Source organism: Rhinolophus hipposideros (assembly GCF_964194185.1).
Source record: "Rhinolophus hipposideros genome assembly, chromosome: X".
Lineage (NCBI taxonomy): Eukaryota > Metazoa > Chordata > Mammalia > Chiroptera > Rhinolophidae > Rhinolophus > Rhinolophus hipposideros.
Genome location: NC_138046.1, coordinates 80,743,016 through 80,763,039, shown reverse-complemented (window position 1 = coordinate 80,763,039; position 20,024 = coordinate 80,743,016). Strand labels below are relative to the sequence as shown.

The following is a 20,024-nucleotide window of genomic DNA, read 5'->3' as shown; positions in this document are numbered from 1 at the left end:
AGAGGGTGGTCAGGAAAGGACTCCTTTTGAGGAGATGAAAAAGCCAAACTTGTAGATAGCTAGGAGAAAAGTCTTCAGGCAGAGTCACATTCTTAACCTTATGTTTGATTTTCCCCTAAAACTTTACCCCACATGCAACCTAATTCATTAACGTAAGCTAATTACTCATTATGCTTTCCTTAGGGTACCCCACTTAGGACCAACTCCATTCCCGCCACACCTTTGGCAGGCTGGTCAAGTTTAAAATAATCAATGATTTATTTTAAACTACAACTGAAAACAAGGCATAGCTTTTTCAGCTTTAAGGAAGGTAAGAGACTTGTTTGAGGTATATAGCTACCAAGAAGCAGAGGCTGAACTTATATCTGAAAGTTTTAACTTCCCATCCACTGCTCTTTTCACTTTGCCATGAACTTCTCAAGGCATTGTTGGGGCACAGCAGTGCACGTGAGCATCAGCCATTTTAGGTGAACATGAGCTCGTGAATATGAGCTCTTCCTAAGGACCAGTGTTCAGAATAAGGGATACGATAGTCCCACTATACTCCTCATTGTAACTCCCACCTGGATATGTGTTCTGAGACATATGGACAAACTGACAAGCAACCAGCCTCAGGGAAGGGACTGCAAACCCTGCCACAAGTGAAGAGCTTAAGGAAGTGGTCATGTTTATCTTGGAAAACAATTGTGTGTGTGTGTGTGTGTGTGTGTGTGTGTTCGCACGCGTGCGTGTATGTGTGTGTGTAGAGGGTGTTCAGGAGGAGAGTTTTAGCCCATAATAGATGTCTTCAAACACTTAAGAAAACTATTGCTTAGAAGGACTCAGCTTTTGTGCATGGCCCAGAGGATAGTGCTCTAACAAATGGGTGAAAACCATAGAATAGTGAATTTTAGTTCAAAATGAATAAACGTTTTGGAAGCTTCAGAGTGAGCTTACTGTTCCTTCCTGTTACTTCCTGCTGAAAACATTCCAGCAGCTGCTGGACAAAACTCATTAGGGATAGTAGAAGAAAAGTGTGGGCTTTAGAAGCAGATTTCAGTTTAAGTCCTGCTGCTGCTACATCCTACCTATATGAATGTGGGTAAATGATGTAAACATTTTGAACCTTAGTTTCTTACTCTTTAAAAGAGTGATAACAGTTGATACTTCTTTTCAGGCTTCGGGTGAGGATTAAATAAAATAATATGTTGAAAGGCCTAACACCATGTGTGCCCAAAGTAAGTGTTGTCTCTTCCCCTGCCCACTCTACATACATATGAGAGGGATTCCTACATAGGATGGTTGGGGAGGAAATTATCCTTTTTCCTCATTTGGAGTATGAGAGTCTATGATTCATTTTATAGTTATCAACAACTGTATTCACAATCTGTGTTTGGGACACTTGACTGTATGACATTGTATTACGTGTATTTGTGACTGTCTCCTCCACTAGACTGTAAGCTTCCTGAGAACCTCTCTGTATACCTTAGCTGTCAGAGTTAAGTACTTATTGAATTAAGTGATTTTGGAGGAGTGGCGATCTCTGTGCTGAATAATGGAACTAACCAAGAGTTCATGACTTCTGGGAGCTGACTTTTTTTTAATTAAAGGTTATTGGGGTGACAATTATTAGTAAAGTTACATGGATTTCAGGTGTACAATTCTGTATTACATCATCTATAAATCACATGATGTGTTCACCACCCAGAGTCAGTTCTTATTCCATCACCATATATTTGATCCCCTTTACCCTCATCTACCATCCCCTCCCCCCTTACCCTCTGGTAACCACTAAACTATTGTCTGTGTCTATGAGTTTTTGTTTCTCATTTGTTTGTCTTGTTCTTTTGTTGTTTTTGGTTTATATACCATATATTAGTGAAAACAAACAACCAAAATGTCATTCGATAGATGATTAGATAAAGAAGTTGTGGTATATATACACAATGGAATACTATTTGGTGGTAAGAAAAGATGAAATAGGACCATTTGTGACAACATGGATGGATCTTAAGATTATAATGCTAAGAGAAATAAGTCAGACAGCTGACTCTTAAATAGAGCTGGCATGCATGAATGTGCAAGATCACGTAGTCACAACAATAAACAAAACAAAAACTAGACAGGATTCAATATCTTCAGACTGCCTGTGGCAAGCATCAGTGATTATCACATAGCTGGGCTGGGGGCCGGGTGGCAAATAAGTGGGTAGCAGTGGGGGTCAGCGCAAAATGTGAAACTTTCCTTGGGTGTGATTCCTGGCAGAAGTGGGACTTTGGAAACTGTCTGAACCAAGAGAGGCAAGGGATAACCGGGCATTGGCTTTTCCCTGAGAAGAGGCAAAGAGTTAAGACCTATGCATCATGCACCTGGAAGGTAGGCCACTGGACTCAGCTCAGGACATTGAAACAGTTTATTCCTATGATCAGGTGACATCATATCAGATGCTATTGGAAGATGGGATATGTGTCATCTAGTGGCATTTGTACATCACAGTGTTTAAGAGCATAATCTCTAGAGACAGACTGTTTGGGTTTGTTTGCATTTGGGCTCTACCACTGACTAGCCATGTGACCTTGGGCAAGTTATTTAAGCACTGTGTCTTAGTTTCCTCATCTGTAAAATAAACACAATAATAGTATCTACCTTACAGGGTTGTTGTGAGGATTAAAAGCGGTAACATATATAAAAGGCTTAGAACAGTGCCTGGCACAGAGTAAGCACTTTATAACTCATTATTATTATCTAATGAGTGGACTTTGGGTCTTGAGAAATACCGGTGGTGCCAAAAAATTGTGTGTAAGTGTACACTTTGGTCAATGTTTCTCAAGCAGTAGTTCGCCCTAATCAGAAGTATCTGGATGCTGATGGTAACCACTTTGAGCACCTCTTGTAATTGCAGACGTCAAACGTGACTTATATTCATCTTTTGTTATTGGTATATATTGAGTATTACAATTTTAATTGTTTTTTCCTTTCTTAAAATGTGTATACATTTGTTTGGCACCCTCTGTATACTGGGTGCTTACAGTAATTTCAGTGTGAGTTTGGGAGCATGTATATTCCAGGCTGTCTCTGGAGCAAATAGCTTTTCAGCAGTGGCAGAAGTGATGATAACATCTAGCTCAAAAGGATTTAAGAATTTCCTACCAACTGAGATTGTCCCAAAGATGATTGGGCTGTCTTAGGAGAGAGGAACCTCCCCATCGTTATGCATGTTGGAACATGAGACTGGATAATTGCTTGGTAAGGATATTGCACAAGGGATTAAAGGATGGTATTGAGCCTTTGCTATACCAAGACATTCTCTGATACCTTAATCCTTGTTAGGAGAGGAGCTGGCTCTAGGGTGGAGGTTCTGGTGCTTGAAATGTGGGGAACACATCTAATATTTTTGAAATTGTGAGCTGCATTGAAGGCTAACCTTACATGGACAGGGCTGGGATCAAATGTTCTAGACTCTGAAATCTCTCAAAAGTACTTTTGAGACTCAAGTGATAAGGCTTTTGGTTTCTGCTCTGCCAACAAGTAGCTGTAATCTTGGGCAAGTTGCTTCCATTCTCTGGGCCTCAGTTTCCTAACCTTGGAACATGAGGTTTTAGACTATATTTTTCTCTGAGGTCTCATCAGGTCTTGCCGTCTGTGTTTGGAAAATATGATTCTCTGAGTGTAAACAAGTGGATGAAGGAGACATTCATGCATTCAGTAGTTCCTTATGAAATACCTACTAAGTGTCAGGGACTGTGTTGGGTAAGGGGAAAGAAAGCAGTGAACAAGACAGGTATGGTCTCTGCCCTCGTAGCTCAACAGTCCAGTGTGAGATACAAACAAAAAACAAAAATAACAATGCAATACAGTTTAGTAAGTGTTCCAAGAGGCTAAACACAGGATCCTATGGGAGAAGAACATGATCCAGGATATTTTTGACGGAAAAACATCAGGGAAAGCCTTCTGGAGGAGGTCGCACCTGAGCTGAGCTTTGAGGTGGGGGACTGGGGAAGGATAACAACAGTTACATAGGTCTTGAGGCAAGAGAATCTGGTGGGTTATGAGAACTACAATAGGTTCTGTTTAGCTGGAGATTGAAGAATGAGAGGACATGGTGAGAGTTGAGCTTAAAAAAGCCAAAGGACACCAGACTGACAAGGTACTGTATGCCATGCTACAGAATTTGCCTTAAAGGCAGTGGAGATCCATGGAATGCCTATGAGTAGAGGAGTTAAAGAAGTCAGGTTCAGCTGCAGAAATTAAATAACTCTAGTTATTTTCAGCAAAAAAAATAGTTTTAATACAGAAAATAAGGTGCTTTCAAAATTGGTAGAAGGGCTGATGGGGCAAGCCTTAGCATGGGCCTCCCGGAATGACTTCCAGAACCAACAGGGGAGCTATTTTCTCTGCAACAAGCAGGAAGGTGAAGTATCAGAGACTTTGGGAGAGCTGCAACTTATCTGGGATCTAGAAATCAGGAATCTGCCACTGCCTTAACTATTGACTAGAGTATCAATATGCCTGCCACATACTCAATGACAAAGATATATATTCCATTCTCTGCTGACCCAAATGCACAAAGCCAGTGACCAGACACTGGGGCCTATGAAAAGGTAACTAGCCCTAAAACCTCCACCAATGTGCATGCCAACAGAAGCAGCAGAAATATGGCTTCTTCATCATCACCTCCTTCTAAATATTATGCATGTGCATGTGATTGGTAGCTATAAATCATGTCCAGAATACTGGATGCAAAAGAGTCTGAGAAATGACAGGTTGTTGTTGTTGTAGTTCTTTTTGGTTTTTAGCTTTTCAGCAATATAAGAAGGCGTGCTAAAAAGAGGGTGGCATGGATTCTGAACAACCAACCTATAGCAGCCACCATAGGATTGGTAAGAGCAGAACTGCTTCTGAGAGATAATTTTGGCAGTAAAGGCTGGGGGAGAGAGTGCAGCACAAAAGACCAAGTATGAATGGTAATAGATGAGAGATGATGAGGAACTGATTAAAGGTACTGTCAGCAGGGAGAGAGAAGAAGGACATATGAGAGAAATTAAGGAGGAAGAGAATCATCTGGACTTTTAGACTGGTTGGCTAGCAGCAAGTGGACTTACTAAGTTTGAGAATCATGTGAAATATTCAAGAGGATATATGCACAAGGCAGTTGGAGATTCATCACTAGAGTTCAAGAGAAGAGAGCTACCTGGGGATCAATAGCAGAGTCGTAAGCTCCATGCAAGCAAGGGCCTATGTCTGTTTTACTCCCCACTGATATCCAGTAACCTTGTTAAAAGGAGGTACATTAGTGTGTAATGTTGGTGGTAACTCAAATCTTGGGAATGCATGGGTCCATTATTCAGTGCAAGTGTGGAATGAGAAGAAAAAAGGAGTGAGATTAGAAGAACCCTGAGAAATCATGGCCTTAACGACTGGATGAAGAATGTAGCCAGGAAATAAAGACAATATAACCTAACAGGTCATGTAGAAGGTGTCCCGAAAGCAAAAGGAGAATTTCAGGAAGGAGGAAGGCAGCATCAGTGGAGTCAAGTGGGAGAGAAGTCAGGGAAGATAAATGGAACATTGGCCATGAGCTGTGGCAACAAGTTGGTCATCTGTTTATATTAGCAAAAAGTTCCAGTTTGCTATGGGATGATGCAGGTGAAAACCAGGCTGCAGTGGGTTGAAGGGTCAGGGGAGACAGGATAAGATTGTACTTTTAAAGGTAAAGGGAAAGATTCTAGTTGCTTACATTATGGTACAGTCCTGATGATCAGTATCTGTCTCAACATACGTAATTTACTAGAAGAGTGGCTTTCAAACTATTTTGACCATTACCTGCTATAAGAAATACGTTTTACATCAGAACCTAGCACATTTATATTTATGTAAAGCTGAAACAAAAGCTTCAATAGCCAAGATATGGAAGCAACCCAAGTGCCCATCAATAGACAATTGGATAAAGAAGTACATCTATAATATATATATATTAAGTTGGTGCGAAACTAATTGCAGTTTAAAAGGTTAAAAATGATTGCAAAAAACATAATTACTTATGTACCAACATATATATATATGTATATGTATATATAAGATTCTATTCTATATATATATATATATATATATATATATATATATATATATATATATATATAATGGAATCTTACTCGACCATAAAAAAGAATGAAATCTTAAACCATTTGTGACAACATGGATAGACCGAGAGGGTATTATGCTAAGTGAAATAAGTCAGACAGATAAACAAATAACATATGATCTCACTTATATGTGGAATTTAAAGAACAAAATAAACAAACAAAACAGAAACAGACTCATAGATACAGAGAACTGATGGCTGCCAGAGGGGAGGAGGGTTGGGGTGCTGGGTGAAAAAGGTGAGGGTCATTCTCAAGGATAGACCATGTATTGAGACATAAAACTAGCCTCAGCAAATTTAAGAAGACTGAAATCATACCAAGCATATTCTCTGATCACAAGGCTTTGAAATTGGATATCAACTGCAAAAAGAAAACAGGAAAAACTACAAATATGTGGAGATTAAACAACATACTTTTAAAGAGCGACTGGGTCAAAGAAGAAATAAGAGGAGAGATCAAAAGATACACAGAAACAAATGACAATGAAAATATATCCTACCAAAACTTTTAGGATGCAGCGAAAGCAACTGTAAGAGGGAAATTTACATCATTACAGGCCTATCTAAAGAAAAAAGAAAAAGTCCAGTTAAATAACCTCATGTTGCACTTCAAAGAACTAGAAAAAGAAAAAAAAAGTGAAACCCAAAGTCAGAAGGAAGGAGATAATAAAAATCAGAACAGAACTAAATGAAATAGAGAACAAAAAGAGAATTGAAAAAATTAATGCAACAAAGAGTTGATTCTTTGAAAAGGTTAATAAAATTGACAAGTACTTGGCTAGACTCACTAAGGTAAAAAGAGAAAAGACACTAATAAACAAAATCAGAAATGAAAGAGGGGAAGTTACCATGGATGCCACAGAAATAAAAAGGATCATCCAAGAATACTATGAAGGACTATATGCCACCAAATTCAATAACCTGGAAGAAACGGACCTTTTCTTAGAAACATATGGCTTTCCAAGGCTGAATCATGAATAATTGGAAAAATCTAAATAAATCAACAATAAGGAAATTGAATCAATCATTTGAAACCTTCCCAAAAGGAAAACCCAGGACCAGATGGCTTCACTAGTGAATTCCACCAAACTTTCAAAGAGGATCTAGTACCTGTCCTACTCAAACTCTTCCAAAAAGTTGAAGAAGAGACAATACTCCCTAACTCATTTTATGAGGCCAACATTACCCTGATACCAAAACTTGGTAAGATAACACAAAAAAAGAAAACTACAGACCAATATCTCTGATGAATATAGATGGAAAAATCCTAAATAGATTTCTGGCAAATCGAATGTAATAAAGCATTAAAAAAATTATACATCATGACCAAGTGTGGTTCATCCCAGGGGCACAAGGATGGTTTAACATATGCAAATTGATCAATATGTAACACCACATAAACAAAATAAAGGACAAAAATCATATGATTATATGAATAGATGCAGAAAAAGCATTTGACAAGATAGAACATCCATTTATGATTAAAACACTTAATAAAATGGATATAGCAGGAAAATACCTTAACATGATGAAGGCCATATATGACAAACCCTCAGCTAATCTCATAATTAACGGGGAAAAACTGAAGTCCTTTGCTCTATGTTCAGGAACATGACAGGGCTGTCCCCTATCACCTCTGCTTTTCAACATAGTATTGGAATTCCTAACCAGAACAATCAGGCAGAAGAAAGAAGCAAAAGGCATCCGCATATGGAATGAAGAAGTTAAATTGTCACTTTTTGCAGAGGACATGATGTTGTATATAGAAAACCCTAAAGACTCGACCAAAAACGTATTAGAAACAATAAACGAATACAGTAAACTTGCCAGCTATAAAATGAACGTACAAAAAGTCCATTCTATTCCTATATACTAACAATGAAACCTCAGAAAAAGAAATTTAAAAAAAAATCCTTTTGCAATTGCAACAAAAAGAATAAAATACCTAGGAATAAACTTACTCAAGGATGTGAAAGACTTTGTAACAACGAGCGGGGGGAAAGAAGGAGGAGCACACTACAGAGGGGCTAATTGATTATTTATTTAGCAATATCTAATCAATTTATCTAGCAATATGCAATAGCAAAAGACAAAGGCAATTAATAGAATGTGCTAATGACAGAAGTAAAAGTGGTTAAGACTAAATTATATTGATAACAATGTCATGTCAAAGGAGTACACATACTTATGAGTTTAACAGATTCCAACATATGTTTACCATTGATCAAAAATCACTTGGCTAAATACACAAATAATATCAGTAAGGAGCATCCAAAAGCAGTAATAAGCTCTGTAGGATAGTAACTATTACAGTAGATGCCGAAAGCTCACCAAACTGGGGGTGAACAGCACTGGAAAAGTCACAAATCAAAACCTTGCCAGGTCTGTAGCTGAGAGAAACTCAGGTGTAACCCACACCGCTGCTTGTTAGTTCCCAAGAATTTTGCTGTTGTTGTTGTTAGAAGTCAAGGTGTCTTCTGATACTATAAGCTGTAAGCTGCATATAAGTTTTCAAGGTGTTAACAACCTGAAGAATGTTGCTGTTGTGTTGTTGTTGTTATTGTTGTTATTGTTAGAAGTTAGGACGTCTTCTGATGTTGTAAGCTGCAAGTTGCATACAAATTTTCTAGATGCTAACAAGTTCTCAAGAAGGGTAACCATGGGGAACAACACTGGAGAGGCCAGGAACCAGCCGGCCCTCACCAGGTTCGTGGCTGAAAGTCAGGACATCCCCTGGTGTAAGCTGCATGTTGCTGGAAGTCTTCAAAAATGTTAGAATGATGAAAAATCACCAATGACAAATGGCCAAATGAGAAAATAATAATAATCTGCCAACTGAGGTCTGTCTTATATATTTTCTCAGATACCTTAGAGCCAAGTTTCTTGTTCTTGCCTCCCCCTCCGGGAATGGCCAGTTAGGGGAGGGTCCAGCAGTTACTGATATGAATGTTGCCCAGCCGGCCGAAGAGACAATTCATCCGGATAAGCAACATCTACTGTTCTTGCTTGGGACCATCAGCCCAAGTTCTTCCAAAACCTAGCAACGTGTCTGTCACGTCATCCTGATATAATTTAGCTACTTCTTCATTTCATCTGTTGATGTGGGTGAAACAGACAGAACAAACAGGGAATTCTCTCACCCAGATCAAGAATTTCTTTAACCCTAAGTTAACCACCACCTCACAACACAGACAGAATGACAATCATCATCTCATATCTCCTTGAGAGAGATATGAGAGAGATATCATCTCATACTTGAGAGAATGAGACCAAACAGAAAAACAACCTCATCTCATGTCTCCCCTGCTCGGGAGAATGAGACCAAAGGGAGAATTTACTCAATTCTTGATCACAGCACAGAAATCACCTCACATGCAGGAACAGATAAAAACTATTAGACAAACGCTCACATCAACCAATGACGGCAAATTTTCCTCAACATCTACCCTACAGACTTATACACTGAAAACTAGAAGACATTTTTAAAAGAGATTGAAGAAGACACAAAGAAATGGAAAGACATTCCATGCTCATGCATTGGAAGAATCAACATAGTTAAAATGGCCATATTATCCAAAGCAATATACATCAAATCCCAATGGCATTTTTAAAAGAAATAGAACAAAAAGTCATCAGATTTGTTTGGAACCACAAAAGACCGTGAATAGCCAAAGCAATCCTAAGAAAAAAGAACAATGCTGGAGGTATCACTCTCCCTGACTTTAGCTTGTACTACAGGGCTACAATAATCAAAACAGCATGGTATTGGCAGAAAAACAGACATGTAGACCAATGGAATAGAATTGAGAACCCAGAAATAAAACCACATAAATATGGACAATTTTTTTTCTTTTTTTTTTGATTTTTTTTTTATTTATTTATTAGTTTCAGGTGTACAAGACAAGGTAATACTTAGACGTTCATCATTTATATCCCTCACACTGTGAACCCCCCTCCCCCCATCCACTATCCCTCCGACCTCACACTGAACCATCACATTATATATATAAAATTATAGTTGGCATTCATTAATGTTTAGCTTCTGGTGTACAATGCCATGATCAGGTATCCACAGTATCCCTGAGGTGGTCTCCCAAATAGGACGCATATCCATTGGATACCCAACAAAATCTTTACAACATTATTGAATACCTTCCCCAAATTAATTTTCAAAAAAACCCTGAGGCCATCTTGTGGTTACCAGCTGCTTCCAAATCCCTTCACCTTTCCCCTTATCCCCAACCCCCCCACACACCCATCTAACAACTCTCGGTTTTTTCTTTGTGTCCCCAAAACTGTTTCTGATTAGTTCATTCACATAGACTTTTCTTTAGATTCCATATATAAGTGAGATCATATGGTACTTGTCTTTCTCTTTCTGACTTATTTCACTTAGCATAATGTTCTCTAGATCCATCCATGTTGCTGCAAATGATAAGATTTCTTTCTTCTTTATGGCTGCGTAATACTCCATTGTATAAATGTACCACAGCTTCTTAATCCAGTCATCTACCGATGGGCATTTCGGTTGTTTCCATATCTTGGCTATTGTGTAAAGTGCTGCAATAAACATAGGAGTGCATACAGATTTTTGAATTGGAGTTTTGGATTTCTCCGGGTAGATGCCTAGGAGTGGAATTACTGGATCATAGGGTAGTTCCATTTTCAGATTCCTGAGATACCTCCATACTGTTTTCCATAGTGGCTGCACTAATCTGCAATCCCACCAACAGTGCACTAGCGTTCCCTTTTCTCCACATCCACGCCAGCATTTGTTGTTTGTTGATTTATTGATGATAGCCATTTTGACTGGAGTGAGGTGGTATCTCATTGTGGTTTTTATTTGCATTTCTCTGATGGTTAGTGAGGTTGAGCATTTCTTCATGTGTCTTCTTGCCTTCTGTATGGACAGACAATTTTTGACAAAGAAGCTTAAAACATACAATGGAGGAAAGACAGCCTCTTCAATAAATGGTGCTGGGAGAATTGGATAGGCTGGTGCAAAAGAATGAAACTGGACTGCTATCAGTCACCATGTACCAAAATTAATTCAAAATGGATCAAAGACTTAAGCATAAGACCTGACACAATAAACTGCATAGAAGAAAACATAGGTACTAAACTTAGGGACCTTGGGTTCAAAGAGGATTTTATGAATTTGACTCCAAAGGCAATGGAAGTAAAAGCTAAAATAAATGAATGGGGCTATATCAAACTAAAAAGCTTCTGAACTGCACAGGAAACCGTCGACAAAATAAATAGGCAATCAACCAAATGCGAGAAGATTTTTGCAAACAGTGCCTCCGATAAGGGGCTAATATCCAAAATACATAAGGAACTCATGCAACTCAACAACAAAAACCAACAATCCAACTAAAGAATGGGCAGAGGACCTGAAGAGCCTTTTCTCAAGAGCACATACAAATGGCAAATAGACATGAAAAAATGTTCAAAATCACTAATCATTAGAGAAATGCAAATAAAAACCACAATGAGATATCACCTCATACCAGTTGGAATGACTATCATCAACAAGACATATAACACGTGTTGGATAGGCTGTGGAGAAAAAGGAACCCTCATACACTGTTGGTGGGAATGCAGACTGGTGCAGCTGCTGTGGAAGGCAGTGTGGAGGTTCCTCAAAAAATTACGAATAGAATTAGCCTATGACCCAGAAATCCCTCTCCTGGATATCTACCCCAAAAATCTGAAAACATTTATCCATAAAAATATATGTGCTCCGATGTTCACTGCAGGTCTATTTGTGGTGGCCAAAATATGGAAACAATCAAAGGGTCCTTCGATAGATGATTGGATAAAGAAGTTGTGGTACATATACACAATGGAATACTATTCGGCCATAAGAAAAGATGAAATAGTGCCATTTGTGACATCATGAATGGATCTTGAGGTTTTATGCTACGTGAAATAAGTCAGATAGAAAAAGTTGAGAACCATATGATTTCACTGATACTTGATATGTAAAACTGAAAACAACAATTGAACAAGACAAACAAATGAAGAAAGAAAACCTCATAGACACAGACAATAGTTTAGTGGTTACCAGAGAATGGGGGAGGAGGGGGTGGTAGATGAGGGTAAAAAAGATCAACTATATGGTGATAGAAGGAGAACTGTCTCTGGAAGGGGAACACACGATGTGATATACAGATGATGTATTACAGAATTGTACACCTGAAACCTGTGTAACTTTACTAACATTTTTCACCCCAATAAACTTTAATTAAAGAAAAAAAAGTAAAAGGTGAAAGCATTAAGAAATACAAATTTGTAGTTACAAAATAATCATGGGGATGTAAAGCACAGCATAGAGAATGTAGTAAATAATGTTGCAACAACTGTCTATATTACCATGTGGGTACTAGACTAAACAAGGGGATCACTGGATAAATTGTATACATGTCTAACCACTATGTTGTATACCTGAAACTAATATGAAATAATATTGAATGTCAAGTGTAACTGAAAAGCAATAATTAAAAAATATTCTCCTCTATCTGGATTTGACAGGATAGGAAAGACATGATTCAGAGAAAAATTATAAAACCTATAAATATGGGGTTATTTTGATTAATAATTTAAATTAGTGCTTACTCTACACAAGAATCTGTACTAAGCAGTTTACACCATACATCCAATTCCCCTTCTCTACTTACCTGGTTGCAGCTGACTTCGGATCCACTTTTGCTCCCACAAATCATTCTTTATATAGCAAAGTGGGTATTTTAAAAATACAAACCCTGTCAGTGTCATACTCCACTTAAGTCCTTGTATGGCTTTTAAGTGCCTGAAGGTAAGTTCTGCATTTTCTGGACCCAACATATCCCTTCAACCTTACCTTTTCCTTTGTTGTGTGTTATATTATTTTGGAGTTACTATACATAGATCTGTTTTTATTTCATTTAAGTTTTCTATCAAGTTTTTACAGGCATATAAAAAGTTATTGATTTTTATTTCAGACAGTTTACAAGTAGGTAATATCCCAAAACATTAGTTTAAAATTTTTTGCAGTACACATATAGAAAGAATGCACTAAAACCAACCAACCCCTCCGGGAAACCCTGAGTTCCTTAGTCATATCACTTCAAATCTTATTTTGGTTTCAATAAGAAAAGAAAGCCGCAGAGAGCGTTATATTCTCTTTTCTACATAGGAATAGGAGAAACTATTGCATGACAATGAGAATTATGGGAAAATGCCAACATCTTGTTTCCCATTCCCCTATTTATTGAAACCTCTCTGTAGCTCAGTTTTGTTTTTATACAGCTCTCAATCTGATCTGAAAATGTATTGGGCATAATATCAAGATAAATTTTCTGTTATTTGTCATAGTAGTGCTTTTTGTACCACTACATTTAGCCTTAATCCATATTTAAACGAATCCATGAATTTGCAGTTTTACTCAGCCATTAACATTTTCTGTGGTGATAAAACATGGCTCATGAGGTTATTAACATGGAAATTTTTCTTTTTTTCTCTTTCTTTCTTTCTTTCTTTCTTTCTTTCTTTCTTTCTTTCTTTCTTTCTTTCTTTCTTTCTTTCTTTCTTTCTTTCTTTCTCTCTTTTTTTCCTTTCTTTTCCTTTCCTTCTTTCCTTCCTTCCTTTTTCCTTTTTAAAAACTAAGTTCAAAAGAACTTGTTGGGACATCCTTAATCTTAAGATGACCAAAAATAAATAAAGAAGATGATAAAAACCAAAAAATAACAATGTTACAACAATTATGTATAGTGCCAGGTGGGTACTAGACAAATCGGGTGGGGGGAGTTGCTGCATAAATTATATAAATGTCTAACCACTATGCTGTACACTTGAAACTAATATAAAATAAAATAAAATAAACAGTATTTACCCTAACTATATGAACATTTCATATAAATGGAATAATACAAAAGCCTGAGTCTGGCTTCTTTTACGTGACATAATATTTTCAAAGTTCCCTTATGTTGTAGCATGTAACAGTACTTCATTCCTTTTTATGGCTGAATAATATTCCATTGTATGGATATACCACATTTTGTGTATCCATTCATCAATTGATGGGGATTTAAGTTATTTCCATCTTTTGGCTATTGTGGATAACGCTTTTATGAATGTTCATGTGTAAGTTTTTGTGTGGACATGGTTTCTTTTTCTCTTAGGTATATACCTAGGAGTGGAATTGTTAGAGTAAATGGTAAATCTATGTTTTACTTTCTGAGGAACTGCCAGACAGTTTTCAACAGTGGCTTCATCATTTTACATTCCTGCCAGCAGTGTTTTGAAGGTTCCAAACACTTCCACATCTTCCTCAACACTTGTTATTATCTAGCCTTTTGACAATAGCCGTCCTAGTAGGTGTAAAGTGGTATCTCATTACAAATAATGCTGTCATAAATATCCAGTTTGCATTTCCTGCATTTGCATTTTCTGCATTTGATTTGCAGTTTCCTGATGGCTAATATGTTGAGCATATTTTTATGTGTATTGGCCATTTCTCTGGAAAAATGTTGTTCAGCTCCTTTGCCTATTTTTAAATTTGTTTATTTTCCTTTTTGTAATTGAGTTGTAAGAGCTCTTTATGTATTTTAGATACAAGTTCATTATCGGATATGTAATTTGCATATATTTTCTTCCATTCGGTGGGTTCTCTTTTCATACTCTTGATAGTGTCCTTTGAAGTACAAAATTTTTAAGGTTGATGAAGTCCAATTTATTTATTTTTTCTTTTGTTGTTTGTGCTTTTTATGTCATATCTAAGAAACCATTGCCTCATCCAAGGTCACAAAGATTTACACTGATTTCTCCCATTTGTTGAACTTCTCCACAATATCATTATCACATCTGAACACTTAATAGTAATTCTTTACTATAATCAAATATTCGATCTGTTCAAATTTCCAGTTGTCTCATAAATTTCACAAATGTGTCTGTGCATGCAGATGCACATGCACAAGTTTCACGTGAGTCAGTCAATTTCTCTTTTTCTTCCTATTGATTTGCTAAGGAACCAGGTTGTTGGTCTTGTAGTTTTTTACAGTCTGTATTCCGTATTGCAGTTTAACATGTTTTTCTATCCTCTGTGTTCCTATAAATTGATAGCTGGATCTAGAAGCTTGATATGTTTTTTTTGGGGGGGTGGGGGGATTCAGGGCTTTTTGTTTTGGTACAAATCATTAATAGGTGGTTTATGAGCCAAAACTTAAAGTGGGGACTTCTTTGAGTTTTAGTGTGTCTTGTAGGGCCAGGGGTCATTTTGTTTATGACCTGCATGCACTGAAGTTATAAATTTCCATTCATGTATTTCCAGTCATCTAATTAAGATGGGTGAGGGTCCTAGCCTCAAAGATTTCTAAAGAATAGAAAGCAATTGTCATTCCTTTTAGAGTCTGTAGTGTGGTAGGAGTTCCAGAACTTAATTTGTTTTATCCCTGTCTATTCCAGTTTCTTATCCCCCTCCACCAATATCTATCTGTTCACTTTTACAGTCCTAGAATGTAAGGGTAAAAAAGGCCCTTAAACATCTTTTATATAAGGGAGTCCTCAGTTTTTGAGGGCCCAGAGGCCTGCTGAAATTGTATGTATTTTTCTGAGGTGAGAATTCAGAGGTTTCACTGAATTCTCAGATAGATCTAAGTCCTCATGTACAGAAGGGAGATGGAGCCATAGAGTGGAAAGGAGTTGCTCAAAAGTCATACAAGCTTGAGGTAGGACTGAGAGTAAATATGAAACCTCTGGTCTCTAGTCTAGGGCTTTTCCCCTAGTTCCAGACACAGGGTGACAAACACAGAGCAGGGCAGTGATTACAGATCGCAAGTTTTGTGGAGGCTTTTTTTCATAGTATCCAGTATGCTGGAAAAGTGCAAGCTGTCATAGTTTAAAGAAACCATAAGTGAGAAAGGAAATCTGACTTGCAAGTACAGAGATATCACAGAAAGCCAAATAGGATTGGATTTTGTTTCATTTGTAGTGTATCCTTGTGGTTCTTTCCACAGCACCAGTTTGTTTTATTTGTATAGCTAATTATAAGTTGCCTGTAAATACTTAGGCTGTGGCCAAAGGCTCCTTTGCTACCTCCTTGGCCTAGGCTCCACAGTGGCTGCCAAGCCATGCCTCTTACCCATGTACATATCCCTTTTTTTTCCATTTGTTTTCCCTCCTCCTCATCCTTTTTCCTTCCTTACCCCTACACTTCTCTTCATTTTACTCCCTAACTCTTCTCTCTCCTTCCCATCTTTCCTTCTCTTTTTTCCCTGCTTCCCACGGTCTTCTCCTAGTTCCCTCCTCCTTTCCTCCTTGCCACGCCCTCTTCCCTCCGCCCCCCTTTTGTCTGCTCCCTCCCTCTTTCCCAGTCCTTTCCTCTTTCCTCCTCCCTCTTTCCCTACCTCGCCCTCAACCCACTCCCAACAAGCTCCCCGCCCCCCCCCACCAGAACTGGTGGCTGGTGGCTCCGGCTGGTCGAAATGGAGCGAGCCCACCCGGAGAGCCCTGGGCCTTCCGATTGGCTGTCTCGGCTAGCACGCCAGCTCAAGTCCCGCCCCCAAGCGACTAAACGCGCCGCTGCGGCACCTGCTATAGGCCGGCGGGCCTGTCAACGGCGAGGGCTGCGCCTCACGCAGGCGCTCGCAGTAGCTTGGTGAATAAAAGCGCAGTCTACGGGCTGGGGGTGGGGAGAGGAGAGGGAGAGATCCAGCGAGGCAGGGTTGGAACGAGTGGCTGGCACCCGGAAACCCCAAGAAGAGCGAGAGCGAGCAAGCGTAGGAAAGCGAGCGAACTAGAGGGAGTAGGGGAGACCGAGACGGACCGGTAGCCAGGCAGGCAGACGGACGCACGCCGGGACTGACAGACTGAGCAGGCGCTGGAGAACCTCGCACTGGTTCCTCCCGCCTTTCCCTTTGAAAGCCAGGATTTTGCCTTTTCCGTGGCGCCCGAGAGAGAATGCTGGACTCTGCCGACTTCAGCGCAAGCTAAGATTTCTCAGCTAGGGAAGAAAGATCAGCTCAATCCTGAAAAGGGGGGAAGCAGGCTCCCCTGTCCCCATCCCCCCTTCCCCCATACCAAACTCGGGCGCCAAACCCAACCCTTTCCCTAACCACCCGACTTCCTCCTCTCCTTTCTAGCATGGTGGCTGTATGGACAGTCTGACAGAACAGAGACTGACATCTCCCAATCTGCCGGCCCCCCACCTGGAACACTACAGTGTTCTGCATTGCACCATGACCCTGGATGTGCAAACTGTAGTCGTTTTTGCCGTGATTGTAGTCCTCCTGCTTGTCAATGTCATACTCATGTTTTTCCTGGGAACGCGCTGAATGGAGTCCAGCTACCTGAGCTGTTTCTAACTCTCGATTTGATTTCATCCAGAGAACCACCAAGCAAAAAATCAAGAGAGACAGTCAGAGACAGGGAAAGAGAGGGAGAGAAAGCAAGCTTTCTTACTCAGGGGGGAAAACGTTTTGAGCTTCAACATGGCCTCGCTGTGATATGTATGACGTTGGTATATTATCTCTCCCTAAATCTTTTGTGATGTCTTTTAAGTATGCTGTGAGTGTAGTTGCTTATAGCTTGAGTAAAATTGTTGATAAATGCTTTCTATTTAAGTGTGCATGTGTGTGTGCATTCTCCATTTATGTCATGTTCGCGGAGCAATCTCTGTGTCTTTAAACAGTGGCTTTGCTGTTTGTGGTATCTTGTCAACTAATTTTCTTGAAAACTACATTTCATCAGGGAATTTTAATCAAAATTTCTCTTTTGCTATCAGGAGTGCGTTTGGGTTTGTTTTTTTTTGGGGGGGGGTAAAGGGGTTTGTGGGAAGAGCATAATGGATTTTTGGCATCTTAGGAAAGAGTCTTGCACTAGATGTTTAGAGAGACAAAATCAATAGAAGGAATGAATTTAGGGGAAATGATTCTTTAATCTCTATAGAGAAGGGGGAATTTGAGAAGTGATGTTGGGGGGTGCATTGAGCTGGCAGTTAGTGACTGTCCTTTGAATCTCAATTTGCTGTCCAGGGTTCATAGTTTCCAATTTGGAAAGAAGCCACCTTTGAAATATTTCTTAAAGTATTAAATGTCAGTTTCTTTGGAATCATGGAATGGGCATAAAAGCGTTCTCTGATCTTTATGAATTGGCAAGAGAAGACATTGACGAGCTGTTATTGGGTTCCTTTTTCAAAAGACTGTACTCCTGGATTTGAGTTTGGGGATTTTCTGTGTGTGTCCTCCAAAAAACAAAAGCCAGCTCTTCACCCACTGTGGGAATAATAGTATTTGGGTATGCCTCTTTGGGGTAATCTCATTTGCAATGATGTTCTTGAACTATATTTTAAACAGAACTTGCTAGTGCTAATGAGAAAGTGGTGGTTTTTGTTTGCTTCCTTGTTTGTTCTTTAAGCTCAGAGGTATCTCTAATTGAAAGATTCCCATAACAAAAATAAAGTATGTATCTTGCTAAGTAGAGTTTTGAGCACCCCTTATCACCTCCCAAAAAGTCTAGATGGAATGGGGTGAGAGCTCCGGAAATCATGAGCTAGAAACAATATTCCAATTTGACACATATTTGCATGTCTGTATCAGATGGTAGTGGTGGTAATTGATGTTATTATTGCCGTCGTTATTATTTTCATATTTCGGTTTCCCCTGAGGAAGCTCTTGGCAAAGCCAGGGAAAAGTCTCTGACGCCAATGTGCATAATACCTGTTTTTCCCCCTCCCCCACCTGCTGATGTAGGCAGGTCTTCCTCATTCCATTGCTTACCTGACTTGAAATAGTGCCATTTCTGGCTCATGTAGGAATGAATCAGGGCGCATAGCCATCCACACGCATGTTCCCCCTACACCCATGTGAGTGGCTGCAAATGTGTGATGTGCAAATGTGTTGGCATTGTGCTGTCAAGTTCCATGTCTGTTTTTTAATCTCTGTGGAACTGATTATGAAGGGAGAGGGGCTGTGAAGGGGTCTCTTGAAATGGTCCTAACCCTCAGGACCCAGAGTATTATTTAATGGCGTCAGAAGAGGTTTTGAGTGTCGAGGTGTGCTCTTGCTAGCTCGGCATGGATGAAAAGCTGATTTTTTTATTTGGTTGGTACCAAGGTGTTAGCATGATCTGGGAAGTCTGCTGGCATTGATTCTTATTTATTCTTTTGTCTTTTTGTGGGGGCCGCCTGGGTTGGACTGAGAACTTGTTTCTTGGCAAAGAGAATCTCGTGAGACCCCCCCCCCTTAACTCCAGCAATATTATCTAAAATAAGCTTATATTTCGACTGGGCACTGTGTTTTGAGACCACATTGAAGAGTGAGGAAAGGCTCTAGGCTGGGCACTAAAGACCTGGGTGTTTTCTGTTCAGTGACTCTTTGACCTTGGGTAATTTTTTTTCCTTCTCAGTGGGTTTGGGATTTCCTGTAACATTGACATTTGGGGATGGTTAGAATAGGTGACCTCCAAGTTCTTGGATTCTGTGATTTTGGGTGACCATAAGCACTTGAAATCAGAGGGGGATTTACTTTAAAGACAAGTGAAAAGGAAAATGAAATGTTAATCAAGGAGTGATGGGAGGTGGGAGTGAAATACCTGGTTGCTGGTATCTGGAGAAACTCAAGTTTTACCTAAGAGATTTTTCACCTAGCTACCATGGGAAGAAGACTACTACAACAATGGAATTTTTCCCCCCTAAGGGGAGAAGCGTTCTTTAAAGCTGGTCTTTGAGCTACGTTTATGAAAAAGTAGTGTCATGAAATGCCACAGCATTTACGACTGGGTGCCTGACAGGTCCTTGGCAGAAAGCCTTTGGAAATGTATGTGTGTAGGTTGTGTGACAGTATGTTTGTGGGTGTGTGTGCACACCCTTCTGTGTGTATGTGTGTGTGTGTGTGGGGTGAGTCTGTACTCCTGAATGTGGATGGGG

At 39.3% G+C, this 20,024-nt stretch overlaps 2 protein-coding genes across 14 annotated transcripts in view; both read left to right on the top strand.

Moving 5' to 3' along the window:
• The window catches only part of ARHGEF9 (Cdc42 guanine nucleotide exchange factor 9), a 363,131-nt gene that overhangs the window by 194,674 nt on the left and 148,433 nt on the right, over nucleotides 1–20,024 (top strand). For 3 of the 13 annotated variants that reach the window (XM_081042544.1, XM_081042545.1, XM_081042540.1), the window contains exon 1: nucleotides 16,790–17,607. The exons of 5 other annotated variants lie outside the window; for them this stretch is intronic. Coding sequence is in view for 2 of the 8 variants with exons in the window: in XM_081042543.1 (XP_080898669.1) it covers nucleotides 17,606–17,614 (9 nt within the window). In the remaining 6 variants the exon portion in view is untranslated. Of the gene's footprint in view, nucleotides 1–16,789; nucleotides 17,619–20,024 lie in introns of those variants that run through there. 5 more of the 13 variants (XM_081042543.1, XM_081042533.1, XM_081042534.1 and 2 more) reach the window with 4 other exon arrangements.
• LOC308494676 (uncharacterized protein) lies at nucleotides 17,254–17,433 on the top strand (the record flags this gene model as incomplete). The annotated part of the gene is made up of 1 exon (XM_081042546.1): nucleotides 17,254–17,433. The coding sequence occupies one exon, from the start codon at nucleotides 17,254–17,256 to the stop codon at nucleotides 17,431–17,433; it is 180 nt and encodes a 59-aa protein (XP_080898672.1).